The following is a 27,938-nucleotide window of genomic DNA, read 5'->3' as shown; positions in this document are numbered from 1 at the left end:
TGATGCAGGCTTAGTGGACGCAGTGAGTTACAGGCTAACCAGAGCAAACAAACAAAGCAGCTATTTAACAAGACAGTTGTGAAGTTTGGGGAGCAAAAGTATATTAGAATCTCTCTGCCATCTAAACTCAATGGTTACAACATGTTCTTATAAGTTATCACTCCATCCAAGAAATGGAGACAGGAGTTCAAAGCAATGAATTATTTTAAGAAAAATGTCTGCATATAAAGTAAGCCACCATTAGCTAATGAGATGGCTCTGCAGCTAAAAGTGCTTACTGTTCAGTCTGTCCAAGCACAATCCCTGAAACCCATGGTAGAAAGATGAATCCAACTTCTAAAAGTAGTTCTTTGTCATTGACATATGTACTGTGGCATGCACATACACACACACACACACACACACACCAAATAAAATAATTTTTATAGTATACAGTCAAAAAAATCCAATCATTAATATTTCATAAAAATTGCTTCCCTAGGGAACAAAGATACAGTAATAACCAATAAGATAGTTTCTTAGATATTTGAAGACTCTTAGATATATTAAGACTCTTCTAGGATGTTGTGTGAACAAGTCATTAAAAGGTTGACTGCTGAGTTTCTACCTTCTACCCAAATGCTCAAGTTTGGATCTGAGAACTTTCTGGTCATTGCTGAGTACTCTTTTCTCCCTTGTAAAGGACTAGAGTGCTCCTACACAAGTTTCTCTGGGAAGGATGATGCCTTATGTGATTTCAAAGAGCTATTAAGACCTCTGTTTGTGTGTGTGTGTGTGAGAGAGAGAGAGAGAGAGAGAGAGGCCTCTGTGTGTCTATGTGTGAGAGATAGAGACAGAAAGAGAGAGAAGCCTCTCTATGTTTCTATGTGTGTGAGAGAGAGAGAGAGAAAGAGAGAGAGAGAGCAAGGCCTCTGTGTGTCTGTGTGTGAGAAAGAGAGAGGCCTCTGTGTGTTTGTGAGAGGAGAGAGAGAGGCTTTTTGTGTGTCTGTGTGTGAGAGAGAGGCCTCTGTGTGTCAGTATGTGTGTGTGTGTGTGTGTGAGAGAGAGAGAGAGAGAGAAGGCTCTGTGCATCTGTGTGTGTGGGAGAGAGAGAGAGTTGACATTGCCACTTGTTTCATCATCAAAGCTGATAAATGTGATAAGAGCTATAAAAAACACTGTTCAAGATGCTTCAGAGCTGAAAGGCAACGCACCTTAAGAGGAGGAAGTTTGCACAGGTGTTCTGTATGAGCTGAGAATTGGGAGAAAGGCAGAGGAAAAGTAGGGATGATAGATGCAATAGCCAATGGAAGATGACGTGGGGGCATGGATGACAAAAGAGCCTATTAGGATCAAAGAGTGGTAGGTGGTGGTTTTCTTATGAGTGAAGGTTTTATGAAAGTGACAGGCAGTAAGCCTAGTAGCATAGGTTAGTTTAAACTAATAATTTACATTAAGAAGTTCAAGACCCATTTTTATCTTGAAATTCTTAGTGAGCCCCCATGGGACAATGCTTTGTCCACTATCTGGGAAACTATGTAATGACTAATCAGTTGCTAGTCAAGGAACAGTCTTTAACTTATTTGTGGTCCATCCATCACAGTAACAATGGCACATGCTTCTTATAAATGTAGGATGATGTGCAATGAGTAGCCATAACACTATGTGAATAAAGCTTTTCTATTTCTAGCAACATTAGGTATGTTTGTCACCTTTCTTGTTGCTGTGACATATGTTCATGCAAACACGTATATGGATGAAAGATGAAAGTGAATAAATCTTGAACAATTACTTGACAGAAGTAACTGATGGGCAGAAGGATACATTTTGGCTCATGGTTTCAGGTAGGAAAGTTATAGCTGAACAGGCAACAGCCAGGGGGCTTCTGACTGTGGTAGCAAGAGCATGAGGAGGCTTGCTCACATCTCCTAGTCTGTGGAGTATGAGCTGGCTATAAACTATGAGGCCTGAACTCCAGGAACACACTTATTCTACTAGACTCCACTTCTTTAAGGTTGCTGTACCACCATCTAGGGACCAAGTGTTCAAACACATGAGCCTGAAAGGAATATTTCCTATTCAAACCATAACAGAAGACATCATTATTCAGTTTTATTCTGTTGAATGTGTGTGTTTGTGTGTGCATGTGTATGTGTGTCTTTGTGGGGGGATGTTGTATGTCTGTGTGCATGTTTGTGCATGTGTATACATGGGTGTGTGTGGAGGCCAGAGGTCAACTTTAAGTGCCCTCTTCTATTGCTTTCCACCTTACTGTATTTGAAATAAAGTCTCTCACTCAACCTGAAGCTTATCAGTTGACTAGACTGCGTGGCCAAGTTCCAGAGAATCTTCTCTCTCTACCCACCACCAATGCTAGAGTTACAAAAGTGTGTCACAACATCTGGATTTCACATCAGTACTAAAGATTCAAACTCGGGTCCACATGCTTACACAGCAAGCACTTCACTGACTAAGCTCCAAGGAGCTAGTGATTTTCATTTGTTTGTCTTTGTCCATGGTGACAAAAGCACAAGATGGCTTGCTAACATCTCCACATACTCAAGAAGCACACAAAGCTAAGGCAGAATGCATTCTCTGCCTATAACAGTCACACTGTGCTGTCTTAGGTAGACTTAAACTAATAAAGATTCACTACCTTTGCCTCCCATGTGCTGTAATTAAACACACATACCATCATTCTCAAAAGGAGCAAGACTTTTTTTTCTTTTGTTTTAATAATTTTTTATTAATTACACTTTATTTACTTTGTATCCCCCTTGTAGTTCCCTCCCTCCTCCCCTCCCAATCCCTCCCTTCCTCTTCCTTCTCCACACATGCCCCTCCCCAAATCCACTGGTAGGGGAGGTCTCCTTTTCCTTCCTTCTGATCTTAGTCTGTTAGGTCTCATCAGGAATGGCTGCATTGTCTTCCTCTGTGGCCTGGTAAGACTGCTCCCCCATCAGGGGGGAGAGGTGATCAAAGAGCAGGCCAATCAGTTCATGTCAGAAACAGTCCCTGTTCCTATTATTATGGAACCCACTTGGAGACTGAACTGTCATGTGCTACATCTGTGCAGGGGTTCTAGGTTATCTCCATGCATCCTACTTGGTTGGAGTATCAGCCTCAGGGAAGACCCCTGTGCTCAGATTTTCTGGTTCTGTTGCTCTCTTTGTGGACCTCCTGTCCTCTCCAGATCTTACTATTTCCCACTTCTTTCATAAGATTCCCAGGAGCAAGACTTTTAAGGGCAAAAGTTATAATTAGTTTAAGGCAGACAAATTTATTCAGAGAAAAAAAAAAGCCATAAAGTTATCCATGAACAAAAATGATGATAAGGAGGAATGAAAATAAAGACCTTTGGGCTGAATTTAGGAGAAGAATCTTGAGAAGACTGTTGAGTGATTAGATACCAAAAGTATGCAATGGGCAGAGTTGAGGGAAAACCCAAGCTATTCAGAGATGACAGTTTGTCACATTCATAATTTCTGCTTTCTGTTTTATTTCTAGAATGAAAAGAAACTGTACTCAGTTGGGGAGGAAGTTGAAATTTCATGTCTTACTGGATTCAAAGCTGTTGGATACCAGTACTTCAGATGCTTACCAGACAGAACCTGGTGGCAAGGAGATGTCGAATGCCAACGTGAGAATGCGGCAAACATTTGTGTGACTCCCCTACGGAATGACTGTGACCAATACAAATAGAACAAAATCTGTTCAGTTTTTTTCACTACGTTTTTTTTTTGTTTTTGTTTTTGTTTTGTTTGTTTTGTTTTTGTTTTTGTTTTTCAGCAGCTGTAGTGAAAAGACTTAATGACGCAGTAAATGGGATTCATTTGCTAAAGTTATATTTCAGAATAGCAGATGTCAGCTCTCCTGCCCTACATATTAGCCTCACACAGATAGTATGCTTCTAAAAGGAAACACACAGAACCAGCAAACTTATCTAACCACAGTCATCTGCCTTGGGTGATGAAAAACAAACAAACAAACAAATAGATAAATCCCAAAACAATACTACTAAGATTTGGGATTTTGTATGAGATGCCATTATCTCTAAATCACTATTCTTTGGGGAGTACAATCACATCCTTTACTAAAAAAAAAAAAAAAAAAAAAAAAAAAAAGACTGAATAAAGTGTCTGTTTCCTGTGACTACCCATACTATAGGAAGATAAAAGCTGAGATTCAGACAAGACTCAAACAGGAACTTCACGCATGGACCACTTACATAGTGTAGAGACCAGTGTCCATTAAAGTGTCCTGCCCTGGTCACTCACAATGCTGTCACTTACCTTAAGAAGGACATAAAAAGAAGATGGAAGAATAGTTCAGTAGTTAAGAACACTTGCTACTCATATCAAGGATCCAGATTTGATCCCAAGAAACCCATGGCAGCTCACAAGCATATATTTGTGTCCAGGAGTGTGTGTGTGTGTGTGTGTGAGAGAGAGAGAGAGAGAGAGAGAGAGAGCCTAAGGAGTCAGAAGACAGTGCACTGTGGCATGGGGTGCATACACGCATACATGTGGGCAATATGGTAAAATAAAAACAAAACTTTAAGAAGAAATAAAAACTCAAGAGGTAGAAAAATAAAAGAAAGTTTTTCTTGAAAGAAGAAAACATTCAAAAGATGTAACAAAAGCTGGTTGTGTCTGCGGCAAGTTCCTCAGCAAGTAAAGCTCTGCTATCAGGCTTGAAGGATTTGGTGTTTTTAGCTGAATTCCTGAGGAGAAGCTGGGTGTCTTTAATGCAAACTTCACTGATTAAAAGGAGGCACCACAGCTGAGCAAACACAGTAAATCTCACTAACATTACCTCTTTGGTCACAAATCATCTACCTGCATTTTTTACTACTCTGCTCCACTGAACGCATCTGAGGTGTCGCTCTTCCCTGCAGGGACCGAGTGCCTGAAGCCGGTTGTTCAGGAAGTCCTGACCATCTCCCCGTTTCAGAGAGCGTATAAGATTGGTGAATCCATTGAGCTGGCATGTCCCAAAGGCTTTGTTGTTGCTGGGCCATCAAGGTACACATGCAAGGGAGACTCCTGGACTCCTCCCATTTCAAATTCGTTGACCTGTGAAAAAGGTGAGCAGCAGCTCAGGATTCGGGATTTCATACGGTTTGGCTCCCTGGGTCAGTAATTTAGCATCCATAGCATTGCCACTGCTAGAGCAGATCTTTGAGTGAAAAGAGAAGCCCTTTCCACCCTGTGCAGATGATGAGACAATACCTGACTGGCCACGTGAATGTCTTTAAATCTTAGAAGGTGGGTTCAATTTCCCTTTCCAATAGAAAACTTCAACAATAATGGGGAGCTCAGGATCTCTCGTCTATCAAGATTAGAACTGAAAATTAACTGAAATTTTTGGTTCAAGTAGAAAACAATAAAAATGGGAAACCTATAATTAGGCATTGTATTAATTACCTATACCTGAAATTGTCTAATTCTTAGTCCATTGTCTGTTCCTCCCTGTATCCGCCTCTCTCTAAATGAGATCTTTCAGTGCTGGGTGGCATCCTTTTAAAATCTGCCCAAGCCAAATCTTCTTTAGGTTGATGTTAGCAAACCAGAAAGCAATCAGTGTCTGGTATTTGTTTAAAACACATCCAACTAGACAGGATTTTGAATATTTTTACCACAAAGAAATAGAAGATATATATCTTTTAACCTCGATTTGAACAGTAATTTGTGCATGCACCAAAATGTTACACAGAACACCAAAAATATGAACACATTTTATAGACACAAATACGAGCACATAATATGGAACAATTTTTAAAGTTTTTAGTCAATATGAAATTTTAAGAAAATTCCCCTGATGAATCCTGTGTCCCTGGAGATGAACACAATTGTTTCGAAGAGAAGAAAAAAATATTTTTGCAACAACTGACTAGAGAACACTATTGAATTTTCATATTTCCCTAAATCTTTCTAGTGGGCTCATCCACAACTAATTTAAAAATGGGTTTTGAAAATCACTATTGACTATTTAAACCCTTTGCCTTAAAAATAAGTCCATTTCTCTTTACTTCAAAAGTTTATATACTGAATCAATTTATATAATAACAAGAGTAGCTCATTTTGTCAAATAATATCCAATTACTTCTTGGAGAGGGAGAGTATTACATTGTGGAGTATTTTTGTATACACATGTATGTGAGTGGATGCATATGTGGAGGCCAGAGGCCACTTGGGTTTTTAGAACGGGCCTCTCACTAAACCTGTAGCTCATTTGGTTAGGCTCACTGACAGAGAGTGCCAGGAACCTTCCTATCTCCTTGTCCCCAAGGCTGAGAATACAGCCCTGCCACGTTCAGCTCTTTCTTAGAGTGCTAGGGGTCCAAACTCAGATGCGTGGGCAAGTGCTCTATCAACCGAGCATGTCCCCAGCCTTAAGTGTTAAAGCTTTCCTTAAATTGACTTTTTCAGTTTATTCCAAAATACTGGCTTATGTTAGGATATTTTCATTTATGTGTATCGTTGTTTCTGGCTCATATATGTCTCTATTTCCCTATCTTCATCCATGCTCTCTCTCCTTTCTACCTCTTGTTGGTAACCTTTCTCATCCCGTACATTCCTCCTTCTGCTTTCATGTCACATACATAATATATATTCATGGATGCAGATAAATCTAAATCCTGCATATGAGAGAAAATGTATTATTATTTGTCTTTCATCTGGTCATTACCCTCTTTTGTACCCACTCCTTTCCACTTAAATCTCTTCCTCTGAGAAAAAAGCATGGGATATTTGTTCTTTTGAGTAATGTCTCACTTTTAATCAGAATTCTTGAGAATGCATCTGCGATAAGATATTAGGCTAATTTCGTTTCTGAAAAGAACAGAAACACACAGAGGGAAAATTAGACCAAGTTTATGCATCAGCACTGCTAACTCCCTGTGTGCCTTGCTGCCCTGCTCCTTCGTTCTCTTCTGGGCTCTCAAAATATTTGAAAGAAAGGGAGAGAGTTAACCTTTCAACTAACCTTAAGTAGATCCTGTGGGAACTGGTGAGGGCTTCAGGAGAATGTTGTGTCTTGGATCACAGGCTCCTAATCATAGTAATAATAAGTAATATAAATGTCAGAAAAAAAAGTTGTTCTTGGACATTATCCAAAGTTAAGATGTTTTGAGTGGTGTTTGTTTATAAAAGTGTGTATGCATGCATACACACATACATGCACACATACGCACATACACACACATACACACACATACACACACACATAAAACTCTGTCTTTGGAAATTTAAATTATAAGCAAATAAAAAGAAATGAGATGTCTTACATCTAGATAAAGGAAATAAATATCTTATATACTCTGTCTTCCATGGCAGTAATAGAAAGACTCTAGTTAAAGAAAGAAAATGATTTTTAAAAAATAGTACAAGTGAGGTAAAGACACTTTTAGGCTCTTACTTGGCCAAAGACAGACTCTTTGGTCTTTCCATGTGAAAAGGTGTTTTCATCATGAAGAAACAAGGTATTTACAGTTACTTTCTACGACAGTTGCTTTCTTCCTTCCTTTGAGGACGAAGCCCTTAAACAACACCTCATAAAATCTTCCTGCTTTCAGCTCTCCAAAGATTAAAAGTATTTTCTTTTACATTTTCCTGAGTTTGGCCTTCTGGCCTGCTCAGTGCCAGTGCAAGCTTCCTAATGAAGAACCAGATTATTACTCAGCAATAAAAAAAACAAGGAAATCATGAAATTTGCAGGTAAATGGTGGGATCTGGAAAAGATCATCCTGAGTGAGCTATCCCAGAAGGAGAAAGACTCACATGGTATATACTCATTCATATAGACATATAATCTAGGATAAACCTATTAAAATCTGTACACCTAAAGAAACTAATCAAGAGGGAGGACTCTTGCTAAAATGTTCAATCCCTATCCAAAAAGGCAAAGAGGATGGACATCAGAAGAAGGAGAAAAGAGGGAACAAGTCAGGAGCCTGACACAGAGGACCTCTGAAAGGCTCTGCCCTGTAGACTATCAGTGCAGATGCTGAGACTTATGGGCAACCTTTGGGCAGAGTGCAGGGAATCTTAGGAAAGAAGTGGGAAACAGTAAGATCTGGAGAGGACAGGAACTCCACAAGGATAGCAACAGAACCAAAAATCTGAGCACAGGGGTCTTTCCTGAGACTGATACTCCAACCAAGGACCATGCATGAAGATAACCTAAGACCCCTGCACAGATGTAGCCCTGTCCAAGTGAGTTCCATTGTGATAGGAACAGGGACTGTCTCTGACATGAACTGATTGGCCTGCTCTTTAATTACCTCCCCCTGAGGAGGAAGCAGCATTACCAGGCCACAGAAGAAAACACTGCAGCCACTCGTGATGAGACCTAATTGACTAGGATCAGAAGGATGGAAAAGAAGACCTCCTTTATCAGTGGACTTGGGGAGGGGCATGAATGCAGAGGGTGGAGGAAGGGCGGGATTGGGACAGGAGGAGGGAGGGAACCACAGGGGGGATACAAAGTGAATAAAGTGTAATTAATAAAGAATTAAAAAATAATCTATATAATAAAATATTATAATATAAAAACAAAGAACCAGAGAAGAGGAAAAGCTCATAAGCGGTCACCGAGCGCATCAAACTGACAGCGACTAGATGATGTTCCACTCCACTTGGAAGTAGATTTCTCGCTGCAAACAATGCAGAGCTCTGAGCCTCCAAGTTTTTCTAGGATCGTGGTCACATTTTGCCACATGACGTGGAGCTTCCAAAAAGGAGAGCTGTGCTAAATGAAAACAGCAGCAAAGAAGAAACCCCATTATTGTTTTGAGCATTCAGTTCCATCTCTAACAAAAATCTCATTTCATCAAATCTTGTGCTTAAGAGGCTATGTGAGAAAGTGTGAACCAGATCTCCTATTCTGCTATGAAATTTAACACGTATCTATGTATGGCTGTTTCTTTTGTATCTTGGCAATTAACTTGTTCACAAAGGCATTATGGTCCTGTGGATACTGATGAATCACATCCAACTCAAGGAAGTTTGGTTCATCCGAAATGGTTGGGATATCAGCTTCAGCTATTCTAAACATCCTCTGGGTACTCTTGACTGGAAACAAACAGAACCAACATTTCTTCTGACAGAGAATATACCTCAAGTATCATTTGCCCATTTTAGTCCCTACATGTAAACACTATTCAGTTCTTCATCTTGGTACAAGCATATTTCTCTGAGAATCTTTCCTTGCTTTTCCTAGCTAAGATCAGTATGGTATACAGTCTCCTGAATCCATGTTAACTTTTTATATTTTTTTATTTATTACAATTTATTCACTTTGTATCTCAGCTGTACCCCCTCGCTCATCCCCTCCAAACCCTACCTTCCCTACCTCATCTCCTCTCATGCTCCTCCCCTACTCCACTGATAGGGGAGGTCCTCCTCCCCTTCCATCTGACCCTAGCCTATCAGGTTTCATCAGGACTGGATGCATTCTCTTCCTCTGTGGCCTGGTAAGGCTGTTTCCTCCTCAGGGGGAGGTGATCAAAGAGCCAGCCACTGAGTTCATGTCAGAGACAGCCCCTGTTCTCCTTCCTAGGGTACCCAATTGGAGACTGAGCTACCATGGGCTACATCTGTGCAGGGGTTCTAGGTTACCTCCATGCATGGTCCTTGGTTGGAGTATCAGTTTCAGAATAGACCCCTGTGCCCAGATATTTTGGTCCTGTTGCTCTCCTGTGGAACTTCTGTCCCCTCCAGGTCTTTCATCTCCCCCTTCTTTCATAAGATTCCCTGCACTCTGCCCAAAGTTGGCTATGAGTCTCTGCTTTGATACCCTGCTGAGTGGAGTCTTTCAGAGTCCCTCTGTGGTAGCTCCTGTCCTGTTCCTTGTTTTCTCCCTCTTCTGATATCTATTCCAATTGCCTTTCTGGATAAAGATTGATCATCTTACTCAGGGTCCTCCTTCTTGTTTAGCTTCTTTTAGTATGATTATCCTATTTTAAATGTATAATATCCACTTATAAGTGAATATGTACCATGTGTGTCTTTCTGCTTCTGGGATACCGCACTCAGCATGATCTTTTCTAGTTCCCACCATTTGCTTGCAAATTGTATGATTTCCTTTTTTTTTAATTGCTGAGTAGTATTCTATTATGTAAATGTACCACAATTTCTGTTTCCATTCCTCCACTGAGGGTTTTTTTCCAGTGGAAAAAACTGGCTGCTACAAATAGAGCTGCTACAAACATGGTTGATCAAATATCCTTGTTATATACTTAACCATATTTTAGATATATACCTAGGAGTGGTATAGCTGGATCTTGAGGTAGCACTACTCCTAAATGTCTGGGAAAGCACCACATAGATTTCCAAAGTGGTTGTACAAGTTTACATTCCCACAAGCCATGGAGAAGGGTTCCCCTTTCTCCACATCCTCTCTAGCATGGGTTGTCACTTGATTTTTGATCTTAGCCGTTCTGATGGGTGTAAGGTGAAATCTCAGGGTTGTTTTGATTTGCATTTCCCTGATGATGGAGAATGTTGAATATTTCTTTAAGTGTTTCTCTGCCATTTGATATTCATCTACTGAGAATTTTCTGTTTAGCTCTGTACCACATTTTTTAATTGGATTATTTGATTTGTTGGTGTTTAAATTTTTGAGGTCTTTATATATTCTGGATATTAGCCCTCTGTTTGATATAGGGTTGGTGAAGATCCTTTCCCAGTCTGTAGGCTGTCTCTCTCTCTCTCTCTCTCTCTCTCTCTCTCTCTCTCTCTCTCTCTCTCTTCTCTTTGTGGCAGTGGCCTTTGCTTTACAGAAGCTTTTCAGTTTCATGAGGTCCCATTTATTGATTGTTGATCTTAGAGCCTGTGCTGTTAGTGTTCTGTTCAGGAAGTTGTCTCCTGTGCCAATGAGTTCTAAGCTCTTCCTCACTTTTTCTTTTAACCGATTTAGAGTATCTGGTTTTATGTTGAAGTCTTTGATCCACTTGGACTTTAGTTTTGTGCAGGGTGATAATAAATATGGGTCTATTTGCATTTTTCTACATGTTAGACCAGCACCATTTGTTAAAGATGCTTTCCATTGTATGGTTTTGACTTCTTTGTCCAAAGTCAAGTATCCATAGTTGTGTGAGTTTATTTTTGGGTCTTATATTCAATTCCATTGAGCCACCATTTTGTTTCTATGCAAGTACCATGCAGTTTTTATTACTATTGCTCTGTAGTACAGCTTGAGATGGAGACACCTCCAGATGATCTGTTGTTGTAAAGGATTGTTTTAGCTATTCTGAGTTTTTTGTTTTTCTATACGAAATTGAGAATTGTTCTTACAAGTTCTGTAAAGAACTGTGTTGGTATTTTACGGGAATTGCATTGAATCTGTAGACTGCTTTTGGCAGAATGGCCATTTTCACATTGTTAATCCTACCAATCTATGAGCATCGGAGATCTTTCCATCTTCTGATAGCTTCTTCAATTTCATTCTTCAGAGACCTCAAGTTTTTTTTTCTTTTCAACAGGTCTTTTACTTGCTTGGTTAGGGTTACACCACGGTACTTTATGTTATTTGTGGTTATTGTGAAGGATGTAGTTTCCCTAATTTCTCTCAGCACTTTTGTCATTCATATACAAGAGGGCTTCTGATTTTTTTTTTAGTTAATTTTGTATCCAGCCACTTTGCTGAAGGTTTTTATCAGTGGAAGCAGTTCTCTGGTTGAAATTTGGAGGTCACTCATGTATACTATCATATCATCAGTGGATAGTGATACTTTGACTTCTTCCTTTCCAATTTGTATCCCCTTGATCTCCTTTAGTTGGCTTATTGCTCTAGCTAGAACTTCAAGTACTATGTTGATGTGATAAGGAGAGAGTGGGCAGCCTTGCCTTGTCCCTGATTTCAGTGGGATTGATTTAAGTTTCTCTCCATTGAGTTTGATGTTAGCTATAAGCTTGATGTATATTGCCTTTATTATGTTTAGGTATGTGCCTTGTATTCCTGATCTCTCCAAGACTTTAAACATGAAAGGGTGTTAGATTTTTGTCAAATACATTTTTGGCATCTAAGGGCATTATCCTGTGGTTTTTCTCCTTCAGTTTGTTTGTAGTAGTTAATTACATTGATGGATTTCCATATATTGAACCACCCCTGCATGCCTGGGATAAAACCTCTTTGGTCAGGGTGAATGATATCTTTTATGTGTTCTTGTATTTGGTTTGCGAGTATTTTATTGAGTATTTTTGCATCAATGTTCACAAGAGAGATAAGACTGAAGTTCTCTTTCTTTGTTGGGTCTTTGTGTGGTTTAGGTATCAAAGTGACTGTGGCCTCATAGAATGAGTTTGGTAATACTCCTTCGGTTGACCTTTTAAAGAATTGCTGCTACTTTCAATTATAAACCCATTGTTATACTATTTTATGCACATGAGATAAATGTCTTAAATATATTTACTTCTTTCTCATTCTGTCAGGTACCTTGGTCCAAATTACTATCTCTTTTCTCCTGAATTACTAACAAACCAAACCTCTTGAGACTCATCAAAGAACCACTGTTTTGTTTTTCTTTTCTCTTTTCATTTAGAGCTCTCCTTCTCCCACCCACCTCCCTCACTCTTTTCTTCCTCTTTTTTCTTTCCTTTTTTTGTTAACCATACATAATCCTAATACATTGAATATATGCTTGGATCAACAGCTACATTTGTCTTGTATAAAAGTCAGACTTTCAAGCCATTACCCCCAACACCAACACCAAATTGCAAGGTTCTTAGAGTGAACACCATAAAGCTGGATCTCAGAGATGTGTTTGTTCTTGCATTCTCTTACCTCCCAGCAGTTTTCAACTGTGTTGAATTTCTCCACATATGTTCCAAGACACATCATTTTTTGTTGTTGGTGGTGGTTTTGATTTTGGTTTGGGGTGGTGTTTGTTTGTTTGTTTGTTTGTTTTTATTTGTTTCTGAGACATGGTTTCTCTGTGCAGTCCTGGCTGTCGTGGAGTCACTTTGTAGACCAGGCTGGCCTGGAACTCAGAGTTCTGCTGCCTCTGCCCTCCGGGTGTTGGGATTAAAAGCATGCACAGGCATTACCACCACCCAGCAACACATCTATTTTTTTTCATTCATACCTCCCTAGCTGTTTCCTTGTTTTTCATGGGTTCCTGCCTATGCAAGAACATTAAGTGTTGAAATTTCCTTAGACTAAGATCTGCCCACCACCTAATGTTGCATTCTTGTTCTGGGGGATCCTACTCTCATCTGCAGCCTTAACGATTTCCTCACAGACTTAATACATTTAATCCTTAACACAAGATTTCCCTGCTGAGTTCTAAACAGGAATACCCAAGTTTCTCTAAGGGTATTTTGTTTGGATATGCTAAAAATACTACAAACTCACCATGAGTAGAAAGAGGTCTTGATTCATCATGTTTCCCTGCCTGAAATGAACTATCCTCTGATATTTTCTCTTTCAGAAAATGCCCCAGCTCCTCTTCTTTAGCATAAGCTAGTCACTGAGAATTAAGCTTGATTGCTATCATAACTGACCATAATGTTAACAGATTTTATTTTAACACACATACACATATACTTCATGCTACTTTGCTACATACATTATATATAATTTATGTACTTCTCTCTTCTTTCACATCTGGCACCTTGTTCTAAAGTATCGTCCTTTTGTACCTGAATCACTATGATTACACTACAGATTATGTACCATAGCCCTTTTCCCCATACCTTCCCAAACTATTTTTCCACAGAAGTCAGAGCCTATCTTGTTTTCAAAATCCAGACCTGCTTTTGTCATATGCTCCTTTGCTTACAAGCTATCAAAGACATACTGCTTTGATAATAAAGGGAGGACAGCCTTATTAAAACCCATAACTCCCATCATGTACCATTTCTGGGGCTACGTCTTTTTTCATGCTTTTGCTTTTCTGTGCTCAGCCACACTGGCCTCATCTCAGTTCCAGGAAAGTCACATGCTGTCTCCGTTCTGAACATTTTCATACGTGATGTTCCCTCTGGTTCCAACAGTCTCCACACCCTCTCCCTGCTATACACACGTCACTGTTCCGAGGCTTCCTAGGAACATCAATTTCTCTGATTGCATGCTTTCCCTTTAATATCACTGATAATATTGTTAGCAATTCTCTGTGTATTACTGTGCTTGCTTGATCTGTCTGCCCCCCCTAAGGAAAGAGTGTGACACACAGCTCACTCAGTCCCATCTCATACCACAGCAGAGATGCCAGAGCATATAAATGATCCATAAGTATCTAAAAGACAAATGAAATTAATTCTTTTACATATACACACACACCACACAAACATAAATACATATCTCATATACATACACACCACACAAACATACACACACCACACACAAATAAACACACATGCCACACCACATACACACACACACACACACACACACACACACACACATATTTGCTAGTTCTGTCATACTGCAGCAGAAAGCATAGAGACACCAGATGGTCCCAGAGGGACTTCTATGACTTACTGCTGTCTTTCTTTTGTTTCAGATATTCTGACAAAATCAAAGGGGCTTTGTCAACCAGGACAAAAACAGTCAGGATCCGAGTGTATCTGTATGTCTCCAGAAGAAGACTGTAGGTATGAAACACTAAAGTGTATCTGCAAATCCAAGAAACCAATCTGGTATAGCCAGTTTGATGAAGAAACTGGCTTGACACACAAGCATGAGACATTAATTTTCACATAAGTGAAACTTCTATGTTGAGTTGAATATGTCTACTACTATTGGAGAGCAAGCTCTTTTCAATTATTTATTTTATTTTTGAGATTATGATATAATTAAGCCATTTCCTCCTTCACTTTCCTCCCTTCAAACTTCCTCATATACCTTTTCAGGGAGAAAGTTTTGTTTTTTTGTTTGTTTGTTTGTTTGTTTTCAGTATGTCTCAGCCTGGCTCCCTAAGTTCATATTACTTTTGTTTATTTTAGCAGTTTATTTTTGTGTTAAAAAAATTGCTTTTGTCCTTTTAAACTTTCAAACTCAACTATGTCAAAGCCTTCCCTTTCTAACTGAGTATAGTTAAAGGCAGTAACTCCAATAAGTTGGAACTAAGAAAGTGTTGAGTATACATACACACATACCACACAAACATATATACACAGCTCATACAAACATATACTCACAAACCACACCCAAACATACATATACCACATACATACCCACACCACACAAACATATACACATACCTCATATACATCCTCATATACATACATGCCGTACAAACATATACACTCCACACACAAATACACATACATGCCACATCACACACACACACACACACACACACACACATTTCTTTCAGACTAGAGCAGAAAGCATAGAGAAACTAGATATTCCCAGGTGATTTCTATGACTTACTGCTGTCTCCTCTCTGTTGCTATAACTACCTTTTCTTCACTGAACAAATCCAAAGGTATCAATATTGCTTATTACATTTAAAGAAATCATCTCAGCTGAATGTGAAAGAAATCCCAAGTATCATCCATTGATAAAACTTTATGTCTTTATCTCACAAACAAAAAAAAAGTGAGCAAAGAATGGTAGGTAGGATGAGAATGCCCCTCATAAGCTCATATATTTGAATACTTGGTCCCCAGTGTGTGGAACTGTTTGGGAAAGGATATGAGATAATGGTCTTATTGAAGAAGAATTGTCACTGGAGGTCAGGCTTAGAGGTTTCAAAAGCCCGTTTCCAATTAGTGCCCTTGCTCGCTCGCTCACTCACTCCCTCCCTCCCTTCCTCTCTCTCTCTGTTTCACCCTTCTGGATTAAGATGTGAGCTCTCTGCTGCTGCTCCAGCACCATGCCTACTTTCCCATTGCCATGCTCCCTGCCATGGTGGCCAGGACTCTAACCCTCTGGAACAGTTAGTCCCAAATTAAACACTTTTTTAAAATAAGCTGTCTTGGTCACAGTGTTTGATCACAGCAGTAGAAAAGTAAAGCATGGGTCACTCATTTCAGGTAAAACAGAGATTCCTTCCCTTTTTATGTTTTGCCACCTTTAAAATTATTTCATGGCCTGAGATTACTCTACTGGCGCACGAAGGAAGACTGAAAGTGGAAACATTTGCTTAGCTCTGCTTTCTTGGAAAACCCACCTCTTCTTTTATCTTGTTAACACTCTCTGAATAAAATTATATTCGTTTCCTGATATAGTAACAGAGTTAATGTTCCAAGAGGAAGTCAACAGACTACACAACACTGTGAAAGTGTCACTTTTAACATGCACTAGCTCCCAAGCTCCTCTGTGCAAACGTAAACAAATATCTGTAAGCACCAGGTCCCCCTCCATCATTTGGGTGAACACAGTGTGTCTTTTCTCCATAATCCCACCAACATCTATCAGCCCAAAGGTGGCTCTTAGATTTTTCCACAAATAGCTTCTTCCTCTTGGAGTCCTAGTACCACAAGGTTTCTGGAAACTATTCACATTATCTGCACTTTCCTTTAAAGAGAGGGAGCTTCTTTCTGTGTCTGTGCAATACCAGATCTTAAGCATATACACTACCCCCAGAGAGTACACCACACACATGGTATACCCTCTAGTCCTTCCTGTACCATTGTAAGACCTGGGGTCTCACAGCTCAGGAGTTCAATCGCGCCCTTCCCAGAAACTCCCCCAGACCAAGACTCATTGCAAAAGCAAGAGGTTTATTAACCATTGTACAATGGGGTCACCCCTGCTGGTCAGCAAAGAGTGGCACCGGGAGACAAAGGCCTTTAGGTTTTTAAAAGAAAAATTGCGGGAAATTTGAAGTTGCAGTCTTGGCAATTTAGGATTGGATGAGGAAGATATAAAGTAAGATAATTGGTTAGTCTTAGGTGTTCAAGCTTGGCCAGTCCTGCCAAGTGTGGATGCAGCTGCAATTGAAGGTGGGGGTGGTTAGCTTATCCTTGAAGGTTAGGGCTGCGGGCTCTTGGCTAGAGGTCAAAAGCTACTCAGAAGAAGTCTAGGTTCGTTGCTAAGAAACGCTATCTCAAGGACAAGGGTCTGGTCCTTCTTTTGCTGAGTGAAGGTCATTGCTTGCTTGCCCTTTTTTTTATATCTGTCCTCACGGATAGGGTCACATTCCTTCACTCTCTGGAAAGGTACTAAGAGGCTTTAGCTTAACCTGGACCTAAAACTCAAAACTATAGGCTTTAGAAGACATATAGGTTACAAAGTTAGTCTAACCCTTTCACCATCAGTTCCCTTTATTAGGCATGAAGGTGTTGAGAGTAGCTAGCCCACGGCTCATTTCTGAACAGAGAAAGTAGGATTTTGTTCTAGGAGATAAGCTCCACTTTCTGGAATTAACTTTACACACTGACTGTTAACTCTAAAACAGACTCCACAAGAAGAACTCAGATTTGAAGTAATCAAAGAGATTTGTTCTCTCAGCTAAGAGAAAAAATGGATCTTGTATTACATTCACAGTAGCAGGAATCCTTCTCTTATCTATGGAGGTGAAGCAAGTCAGTCAAGAAACGATTTAAAGCCTCATGCTCTAAACCACAGCACAAACACATTTAAAATGTTATAGAGTGGTATAGACATTGTACGGCTTGTGTTAAACTATTGCAACAACTAAGTAGTATTTTGGAGTTGCAAGAAGGTCCTGGGCTACATTGACCAGGATAAGCCAAAACTACACTTGAAATAAGTAGAGAAGAGAAAGAATGTAATTCTGTTGGGTTCTAGCAAGAAAATAATCTTAAGAGTTTAGAAATTCAATTGCTGTAATTGCCAGTCAATAAAGGGAGACGTAGGGGGTTGGGAACATAGAACAGAACAACTGGTTGGAGTTAGCCATAGAAAAATATTGGTTATTCAGTTGACCAACTTGAATTCAGTTGCAAGCAGTGCCAAGCAAGATTAAGATGGAAGATCAAAAAGATAAGTCTTGGAAACAATACTAGAAAAAATGAGGGGGAGGGGGAGGAGGAAGGTGAGAAACTGACCATGGAGGGTGGGGAAACTGGTGAAGAAAACCTGAGCGGCTAGCCCTCTATACATACCGTCTGTATTGCCTGCCCTCAAACGTAACATTTGCTTCCCTTCCTCGGACAGCAATTATTCAGAAGATCTCTGTATATTTGATGTGGGATCCAGCCGGTACTCCACCTCCTCTGCTTGCAAATTTTTGGCTGAAAAGTGTTTAAACAGCAACCAGTTCCACTTTGTCCACGCCGGCTCCTGCCAAGAAGGCCCACAGTTGGAATGGGGTCTTGAGAGGCTAAAGCTCGCATTGAACAGCACACAGAGGGTATCCTGTGGCCACGACACCTGCTATGACTGGGAGAAATGTTCGGGTAAGCTACCGCGGTAAATATATGCTAGAAATGCTCTCAGCTCTGCTCTGGCGGCACGGCACATTCCCTCCACACTTCCGCATCGTGTTTATATGCACATGACTTCAATCAAAACTTGTTTAGAGTGGTCTTAAAACTTTAATGCTCTAAACAGAAAAGGCAAAAGATAACCAACCACACATTTAAAGTAACTACCTCAACAATTCAGGTGTATGCCGTTCTAGTCTTTTCCTATGCTCATGTGCACAGTAGTATGCTTAGAACCCTGAGAGACAGTGCTTCTCAACATGTGAGTCATGACCCTTTGGGGCCTTTCACAGGGGTCACCTAAGACCATCAGAAAACACAGATATTCCTTATTTGGAGTATCAGTCTCTGCAGGCCCTCTTGGGTCCAGGAGTTTTGGTTCTGTTGCTCTCCTTGTGGAGCTCCTGTCCCCTCCAGGTCTTTCATCTCTCCCTTCTTCCATAAGGTTTACTGCACTCTGCCCAAAGTCTGGCTATGAGTCTCAGTATCTCCTTAGATACCTTGATGGGTAGAGTCTTTCAGAGGCCCTCTGTGGAAGGCTCCTGTCCTGTTCCTTGTCTTCTCCTACTTCCTATGTCTACCCTGTTTGCCCTTCTGAATGAGGATTAAGCATCTTCCCTAGGGTCCTCCTTGTTGTTCAGTTCTTTAGGGCTATAGATTTTAGTATGTTTATCCTATATGATGTGGCTAATATTCACCTATAAATGAGTATATATCATTTGTGTCTTTCTGCTTCTGGGTTACGTCACTCAGGATGATCTTTTCTAGTTCCCATCATTTGCCTGGAAATTTCATGATTTCCTTGTTTTTAATTACTGAGTAGTATTCCAGAAGGGGGACATAGAAAGCCTGGAAGGGACAGGAGCTCCACAAGGAGACCAACAGAGGCAAAGAGGACCCAGGGGTCCCTGCAGAGACCAATACTCCAACCAAGGACCAGGCATGGAGAGGACCTAGACCCCCTGTTCAAAGGAAGCTCATTGGCTGTTCAGTTTCCAAGTGGGTTCCCTTGTAAGGGGTACAGGAGATGTCTCTGACATGAACTCAGTGGCTGGCTCTTTGATCACCTCCCTCTGGGGGGGTTCAGCCTTACCAGGCCACACAGGAAGACGATGCAGCCAGCCTTGATGAGACCTGATAAGCTAGGGTCAGATAGAAAGGGAGGAGGACCTCCCTATAAGGGGACTAGGGGAAGAGCATAGGGGAAGAAGAAGGAGGGTGGGTGGGACCGGGAGGAGATGAGGGAGGGGGCTGCAGCAGGGATACAAAGTGAATAAATTATAATAAATAAATATGTAGATAAAATTAAATTAAAAAAGAGAACACAGATGTTTCCATTATAATTCATAATAGGAACAGAATTACAGTTATGAAATAGCAATGAAAATAATTTTATGGTGGGGAGTCACTACAACATTGAGGATCTCTATGAATGAGCCAAAGCATTAGAAATGGTAGGAAGGAAAGAAAGGAAGAAAGAAAGAAAGAAAGAAAGAAAGAAAGAAAGAAAGAAAGAAAAAAAGAGTCGGAACCACTGCAGTAAGAGGAACACTGATCTGCCCTCCAGTTTCAAGCCCTTTCCATACCCCAGTTGAAGAGTCTTCATGAGAATTACCTAATTTTTCCCTGTTGTTTGGTACTCAGTTGAGCCAACAGTGCTATCTAGATCAGACCGGGTTTTAATGTGACACCAATTGATGAAACTTTTTCCCTAAATTTCTTTAATTCTTCTACTAGTGACTGGCAGGCACTATGCAGGACTAGCAGTATTATTCAATCAAACATTCTGAGCGCAAGGTTTTCCCCTATGAAACAATCTTTGATCTTCTACTTGCTTCTCTTCTCACTATGAGGTCAACCAGATGTCCACAAAAAGCTCTGTGACCCATGCATACAGTGTCCTTTCTCACCCAGAGGTAGATTCTCATTCTCAGAGCACAGCTTAGCAAGTAAATGACTCCTATTGGCCAGAAAGGACTATTTGCTCAAAATTGCTTGAAATTAAACTACCAATATTTTACTCACAGTCTCCCTCATTTGAGTCACTATAAAGACAGCCAGCCCCACCAAAAAATTGTTCCTGGTGCCTCACACATCTCAGGTGCTACGCTGTAAACAATACATATTCACAAAATATTAAATGGGAAATATTTTATATAATATTCTATAAATTGATGTGTTCATTTAATAAAGCATGATATAGATATAATTTCTGTTCCTGATATTACTGTCACATAATTTTTAATGTCTACAAGAGTCTGCATGCAAATTTTAAATATGATTTATTTATGCAATGTTTAATTAGATTAACTTTTCCCTGATAGGTTGGTATTATAAACAGTGCTATTACAGATAAATGTGTCAAAAAAGGTTTTGTTAATCTAAAATTCTTTCTTTAACATATGCCTTAGAAAATGAAAATTAAAAGTGAATAATATTTGATGGTGTTTTTATTTATGTATTGACAGTTCCTTATAATATGCTTTTATCATATTCTTCCCATTTCCCAAACTTCTCCCAGAACCTCTCCATAAATATAATTTTAAAGTATAAAATGGTAACTGACAGAATGCATTAAAGTACTTTCCAGAAGTGTTTCTGTGATAATACGCTCCACTTTATCACATATGCTACTCACCCACTGACACTCTCACCAAACCTTGCAGTCCTCACTCCTTTATAACCTGTCAATTTATTGCTAAGATGTGCCATTGCACTCCCATTTTCCTTAATGTATTGCTGTTGGCATCACATTTGTGAGCTGAAAGAAAGTAGAGTCTTCATGGCACTGCATCAGCTCCAAAAAAACATACACCCCTGAAATGGACTGTTTCATACAATTTATAAAAACGGAGATTAGGATTTAACAGAATCAATAGGCATCCATATTCCCCTTATGACACATTTTCAAGAAATGTAACCTAATACTTGGGAGTAAAGCACACACTGGAAATCTGTGGAGTTGTTCCGTCTAAAACCATCTCATGTTTGTAAGTACCTCCTTTCATCTCTCCATCTCTGAAAAAAGAGGAAACATCTTGCCCAAATCCATTCTCGTCCTGATCACTTTAAAACTGATGATAAAAATCATCATCTTTAGCAGGCTACAAGCTGTGCCAATAACAGAAAGAAGACAATGGCTTCACAAAGCGTAGGCCATCTGATGGAGCTCTTGCTTTAACCTCCATGCCACATGTGACCAGGGCAATTCGACACAAGAGACAGAAAACAGTGGCCTGCTTCATATTTTACCCAGTTCTAGCCATTATGAAATCTCTTAGAGATAAAACCTCTCATATCAATATTTTAGCTATTTGACCAACAATATGAATCACCTGGCATATCACTCAGAAACAGTATGTTGAGGTAGAAGAGAACTGCAAGAATTATACAGAATTCTTTCTGTATTTAAATACAACCATTCCCACTAAGAAATGTAATAGAAGGATATTATTGTCAGAAAGAGAGAGAGCCGGTCATGGAAGCTCACATCTGTGATCCTAGGATTTAAGATGCTGATGCAGGAGGATTAGGTGAGTTCAAGACCAACCAGTACTAAATGATGATTCCCATGCCAGGCTGGCATGTGAGACTGTCTCAAAGTTCCTCCTCCAAAAAATACATAAATAAAAGGGATTTGGACAGCACATGATTTTTCTTAAATGTTCTCTGACTTGTTAGTGGAGTTGGCTGTCTTTATAGTAACTCAAATGAGGGAGAATGTCAGGACAATATTGGTGGTTCAAATTCAAGCAAATTTTTAAGTCTGGATTCAGGGAAATACTTAAAGTTATTTTCCTTTCTTTGCAATATGGAAGATCTTTATGGAATTCTTCCTTTAAAAAGATTTTGTTTTATTATTTTTCCATGAATTATTCTACTCAAATCAGTGTGGCTTGAAAATAATTGCTGCAATACAACCTCATTGAAATATCTGCTTTACCAGTGTCCTGTCACTGGTAAAGTGACAGTGACTCTGTCACACTGTCCTGCCACAGATGCTCTGAACACAAGTTCTTTCTTTAAACGAATACTAAAAAGTTTGAATACTTAATCAGTAATTCTCAAACTAATGGAATGTTTGGGGTAACCAAGCTAATATATAAGCAGTTCTTAATAAAAAAATGTTTACCTATATAATTAAAAAAATAAGTTTGCTTCTGCACATAGTCAAATAACTAAAAGCACTTTTTTTTTTAAAGAAATGCTCAGCCTCAGTACTATTTTCTATTTTTATTTACTTTTTTGGCAATTTTATGCATGTATACAATGTATCTTCAAAATATCCAAATCAAACTTCCCCCTCACTCTCCTCAGCCATACTCACAGTACTCCCCCCTCCTCCCTCATGTCTCCTCCTCATCATCATCCTTCTCATCTTCATCCTCCTCATCCTTCTCATCCTCATCCTCGTCCTCATCATCCATAACTCACTAACTACAATTCCTGCTTCCTGCATGGTTGCGGAGCCATCCACCTGAGCATGGAAAGCCTACCAACAGCCACAAACAAGTGGAAAAATGATTCCCTTTCCCCCAGCATGCAACAATTGCCAAGAGCTCCTTATCCTATGAGCCCCCCTGCCTTTTGACTGGTTGTTTCATGAAGGTCTTACTTGGATAGCTACCACTGTCCTGAGTTCGTAAGTGCATGGCCACATTATTTTCAGAGAACAGCATCCCAACAGTGTTCCACCCCATCCTCCAGCTCTTAAATTCTTCCCATCCTCTCTGTTTTGATATCCCCTGAGCCTTTTTTAATAGGGTTGGATGACATAAATGTCCTACTTAGGGCTGAGAATTCAAGGTCTCCTATTCTCAGCACTTCCACCAACTATGAGTCCCTACATTGACTGTGCATGACAAAAAGAAGCTTCTTGGTCCAAGGTTGAGAGCAGCACTAACTTTTGGTGTACAAATAATTATTTAGAAGGCAGTTTGACAATATCTGTTTAACAAAAGAACATCAGGGACATCACACACACACACACACACACACACACACACACACACACTCACACTGCTCCTCAAGCCTATGACCTTTCCAGCTATGGGCTTTTAACCAGTTTTAGAATACCAGGCATGAAATAGCTCCTGTGGATTAGGCCTCAAATCCAATCATAAAATATCCGATCACATCTCTGCCCATCTTTAACTGATCAAAAGTCAACACCACAGTGAATTACGCTGGGAGTAGCAAACACTAATGTACTTACAAAGAAAGAGGAATTTGGAAAATGCATTTTATACCCAACCCGCACACTGCAAATTGTGGTCCAAATAATGTTAAATTGAACTGAATGCCATCTTGCTTAAACTATGTTCGTGATTACACTGTGCTCTTTGCTACTCTTTTCCTTCCCTATATAAAATGATTTTTCAAAAAAAAAAGAATCTAAAGTGAAATATCAAAGAAGTAAGATGTTCTCTTTTCAAAACTTAGAAAAGAAATGGCTCCCTTAGGGAACCTATTTTTATGGATATTAAATGTTCTGTCTGAATTTCAGAAATATCCACTACCAACCAACAGGAAGGGGAAATTCGTTCAACAAAAACCCATTAGGCATCCCACCTATGGAAGTTTCCGCACAGTCTGGTGAGGGCTGAGCATAAAGGACTCTTTGTTTTCCTCTGATTGTTCACAGTCCTTGGAGAACTTACATTAAACAGTTCTTGCATGACTCACTTTAATGCAAAGCAGTGTGATGAGAACTGTGAGACGGAGGAGAGTCTTATGACCTGGATTTTATAAGCGTGGAAGTGTGAGAACTGAGTGTTGAAGGATCCGTTGCTAGACAGGGTAGGAATGGCTCTTATGTGCTGAAAATAAACAGGTTTGGTGCATGTAAGTCATAATAACACAGAAAAAATGCTGGTGATGCCTTCCCAAAACCTGACAGAAATGATTTTCTTATACAAGATCAAACAATGCCTTGACTTTCTCCAACTCCATTCTTCGGACAATGAGCGAGATTTCCCAGTACTATTACCTTCTCTGGTTAGCTTTAGACTAGCTGAAATAGGCAAGTTCTGAGTTCAACCAGACACTCTCCCTGTATAAAATAAGGTAGAGAGCAATCCAGGAAAGACATCTGTTGGCAATCCCTGTCCTCTACACACACACACACACACACACACACACACACACACACACACGAAATAAAAACCGTTTCCTGAACGCAAGATTTGTATGAATTACGCAGCAGTTAGATGCTTCCAAAGACAGCTCTCACAGGAGAAGCATCCAAATTAACTGCTTGTTAAAAACACAGGTACAACCAATATTTTAGTATGAAATGAGTAAATATGACATAGTTATATCAACATGATGAGGCTTTTGGGTCACTTATTACAACACCTGCCCCTACCATTTATTAACTGCTTGATCACAGGCAAACTCTACAGGACAGGTCATAGACTTGTAAGGATTCAATAAAGTAGGTAGTCCTTGGCATAATGTATTGTTTCAGAGCTCATGTCCAGTAAATAATAACTGTAATGTTAATAAGAAGCACCTAGACTAGGGTCAGATGGAAGGGGAGGAGGTCCTCCCCTATCAGTGGATTTGAAAAGGGGCAGGGAGGAGATGAGGGAGGGAAGGTAGGACTGGGAGGAATGAGGGAGGGGGCTAAGGCTGGGATACAAAGTATATATCCTGTGATTAATATAAAAAAAATAAAAAGTATAAAAAATAAAATAAAATAAAAGCTAAAAAAAAAAAAAAGAAGGGACAGGACACATCACAGAACTTGTATAAATGGTTTAACAGAGTGAAGTGAGAAAAGCAGTTCAAACAATGGTTGGTTGTGACCCCTGAGGCAGAGAAGAGGTCACAGTGGCCCAGTTGGATAATCATGCTTGCTTATGAGAGCATTCTGCTGTCTTACATTCTTATCTCGCCATCCAGCAACTGTTGGGTACTTTCGGATGTCACCCTAGTTTCAGCTTTCTCTCCATTGCCATCAGGGAACTAATAGAAAAGGGTTAAGTAAAAGCAAGCCCCAAAGGATTTTCTGTGATGACTCACACTGCCTCTTTCATTGCAGCCCACACTTCCAACTGCATCTGCCTGTTGCCTCCACAGTGCCCCAAGGATGGAAACCAACTCTACTGTGTCAAAATGGGATCATCAACACGCGGGAGAACAGTAAACATCTGTACAGTGGGAGCCGTGAGGTGTGCTAGCAGGAAGGTGGAGATACTGAATGCTGGGAGGTGTTTGGATTAGCATAGCTCCTGCAAAATGAACTTACTATTCAAAAACAATGCCTCTAAGAGCAGGGCGGGGCACGAGGACAGGGAGTGAGGAAAGTGAATGGATGGGAAGAAAATATAACGGCACGTAGGTTCACGGATGCTGTGATAAAAACCCATTACTTTGTATGATAATCTTTTTAAAAAGAATGTTTTGAAAGTCATATGATGAGCAAACTGGCATAGCCATAAATTTCTGGACAAATTATTTTGTGTTGTTTTCATATTATCTCCCTGCCACCAACTCTGCCGTTTGAGCAACCCTGTCTGATGCTAGCATATGCTGTCCTGTATCATATTTCTGAGCTGAAATGTCTGTATCAGTCTGGTAAAATTTCCTACATTGCACAAAACACATTGGGACTTCAGAGGACCTTTGAAGCCAGTGATCAATATGATCCTCACAACTAGAAATAACAAAATCCATCACATTTGCAATGGATCAATAAACAGAAAGCTGCAGAGTCCACAATACGCGTTACAAATAGCCAACCTTCGTGTATTCATTTCACAAGTAATCGCTCAGTTTCTACAGTGTAGTAAGCACACTGAGCATCCTTGGCCATCCTGCTGGCCACCATCAGAGGGTCACATTTTAGAAACACCTAGTTTTGAGATGAATCACCACACAACTGCCCTGATTTTATAGTTAATGTCAAAACCTTAGGCTCTTTTTTTTTCCAAATTTTTATTTTTTACATTAATTAGTTTATTCACTTTGTATCACAGCTGTAGCCCCCTCTCTCATTCCCTCCCAATCCTATTCACCCTCCCTCATCTCCTCCCTGCCCCTCTCTAAGTCCACTGATAGGGGAGGTCCTTCTCCCCTTCCATCTGACCTTAGTTTATCAGCTCTCAATAGGGCTGGCTGCATTGTCTTCCTCTGTGGCCTAGCAAGGCTGTTCCTCCCTCAAGGGGAGGGGGGATATCAAAGAGCCAGCCACTGAGTTCATGTCAGAGACAGTCCCTGTTCCCCTTACTAGGTAGGGTAACCCACTGAGCTGCCATGGGCTACATATCCCAGAAGCAGAAAGACACACACAGTATATACTCATTTAGTGGATACTAGACCTATAACATAGGATAAACATACTAAAATCTGTATACCTAAAGAACCTAAACAAAAAGGAGGACCCGGCGTAAGATGATCAATCCTCACTTAGAAAGATAAATAGGATGGACATTGGAAGTAGGAGAAAACAAGAAACAGGATAGGAGCCTACCATAGAGAGCCTCTGAAAGACTCTACCTAGAAGTGCATCAAGCAGATGCTGAGACTCATAATCAAATCTTGGACAGAGTGCAGGGAATCATATGAAAGAAGGGGGAGTTAGTAAGACCTGGAGAGGACAGGATCTCCACAAGGACCAAATATATCTGGGCACACGGGTCTTTTCTGAGGCTGATTCTCCAACCAAGGACCATGAATGGATATAACCTAGAACCGTAGGCTCTTACTTCTTACCCTACACGTGGATGTGTAGGAGCTGCTTTCCTGATCTCCAGCTCTGGGGCTCCCACTTCGGGGTTGGAGGCTGTGAGCCACAGCCACCTGGTAGAAATCTTCCCTCACTTTGCATATTAAATGCAGCCCTTCCTCCTTTCGCTAATCATAAAACGTTGACAACATCTAAAAATCTTGTAATATAAAATGAGAAAAATGAGAAAGGAAAAAAACCTTGAAAAGACACATTTTCCTAGGCAATTAGAGTTGAGTGGGACTTCTACCCTAGTATTCACTGGCCCATCCTCCTCCCACTCAAGCCACCCACTCGCTTCCGCTACCGGAAGTGAGCGTGGTGAAGGCTAGTATGCCTCCTGCCTGCAGCATTCCTGAGACAACTGAAGAGTGGGACACATAAGACCGCATCCCAAAGAGAGCCAGCTGCCAGAGGCTAGAAACTTTCTTCAATGCCGACTTGGCTCAGCTCTCCTCTGAATCCCGTAACTCTCCCCTAGGAAAGGGATCTCAGACAGTAAAGGAACCCAGTGCGGGAGAGAGGAATGGTCCTGTGAGCACGTTCATTCAGTGTTCACTCATAGTGAGAGTTCTAATTCCCTTCTCTCTCCTGGGTGTTAAAAAAGGAAGAATGTAACAGACACCCACCCCGCAGCCAGATGACCAAAGCCACCAGGGAGTCATTTGAGGAGCAAGAGCCTTTACAGTGAATGTAAGCAGGCACAGCAGAAACCACTGGACACAGACATTCTCCATGGATAGAACAGTTTTAATAAAGAAAACTAGCTGCCTTGGACAGTAATGAGCAGCAGCCAGCGGCAAACACTCATTGGGTTGCATAGGAACTGGGGTAGCGGTCAGCAGCTCAGACAATGCGACTGCCACAGTTGTGATCAGAAGAGCCGT

The 27,938-nt window shown here is 40.3% G+C and overlaps 1 protein-coding gene across 1 annotated transcript in view; it reads left to right on the top strand.

Moving 5' to 3' along the window:
- C6 (complement C6) overlaps positions 1-25,781 on the top strand; it is an 88,770-nt gene extending 62,989 nt beyond the window's left edge. The window contains exons 14-18 of the mRNA XM_021652336.2: positions 3,487-3,619; positions 4,877-5,065; positions 14,486-14,576; positions 18,052-18,293; positions 25,366-25,781. Coding sequence (XP_021508011.1) covers positions 3,487-3,619; positions 4,877-5,065; positions 14,486-14,576; positions 18,052-18,293; positions 25,366-25,547 — 837 coding nt within the window. The 3' untranslated portion in view covers positions 25,548-25,781. The remainder of the gene's footprint in view (positions 1-3,486; positions 3,620-4,876; positions 5,066-14,485; positions 14,577-18,051; positions 18,294-25,365) is intronic.
- Positions 25,782-27,938: the final 2,157 nt, after the last annotated feature.

The sequence above is a fragment of the Meriones unguiculatus genome, chromosome 3 (assembly GCF_030254825.1).
Source record: "Meriones unguiculatus strain TT.TT164.6M chromosome 3, Bangor_MerUng_6.1, whole genome shotgun sequence".
NCBI lineage: Eukaryota > Metazoa > Chordata > Mammalia > Rodentia > Muridae > Meriones > Meriones unguiculatus.
This window is presented reverse-complemented; position numbering and strand designations above follow the sequence as displayed.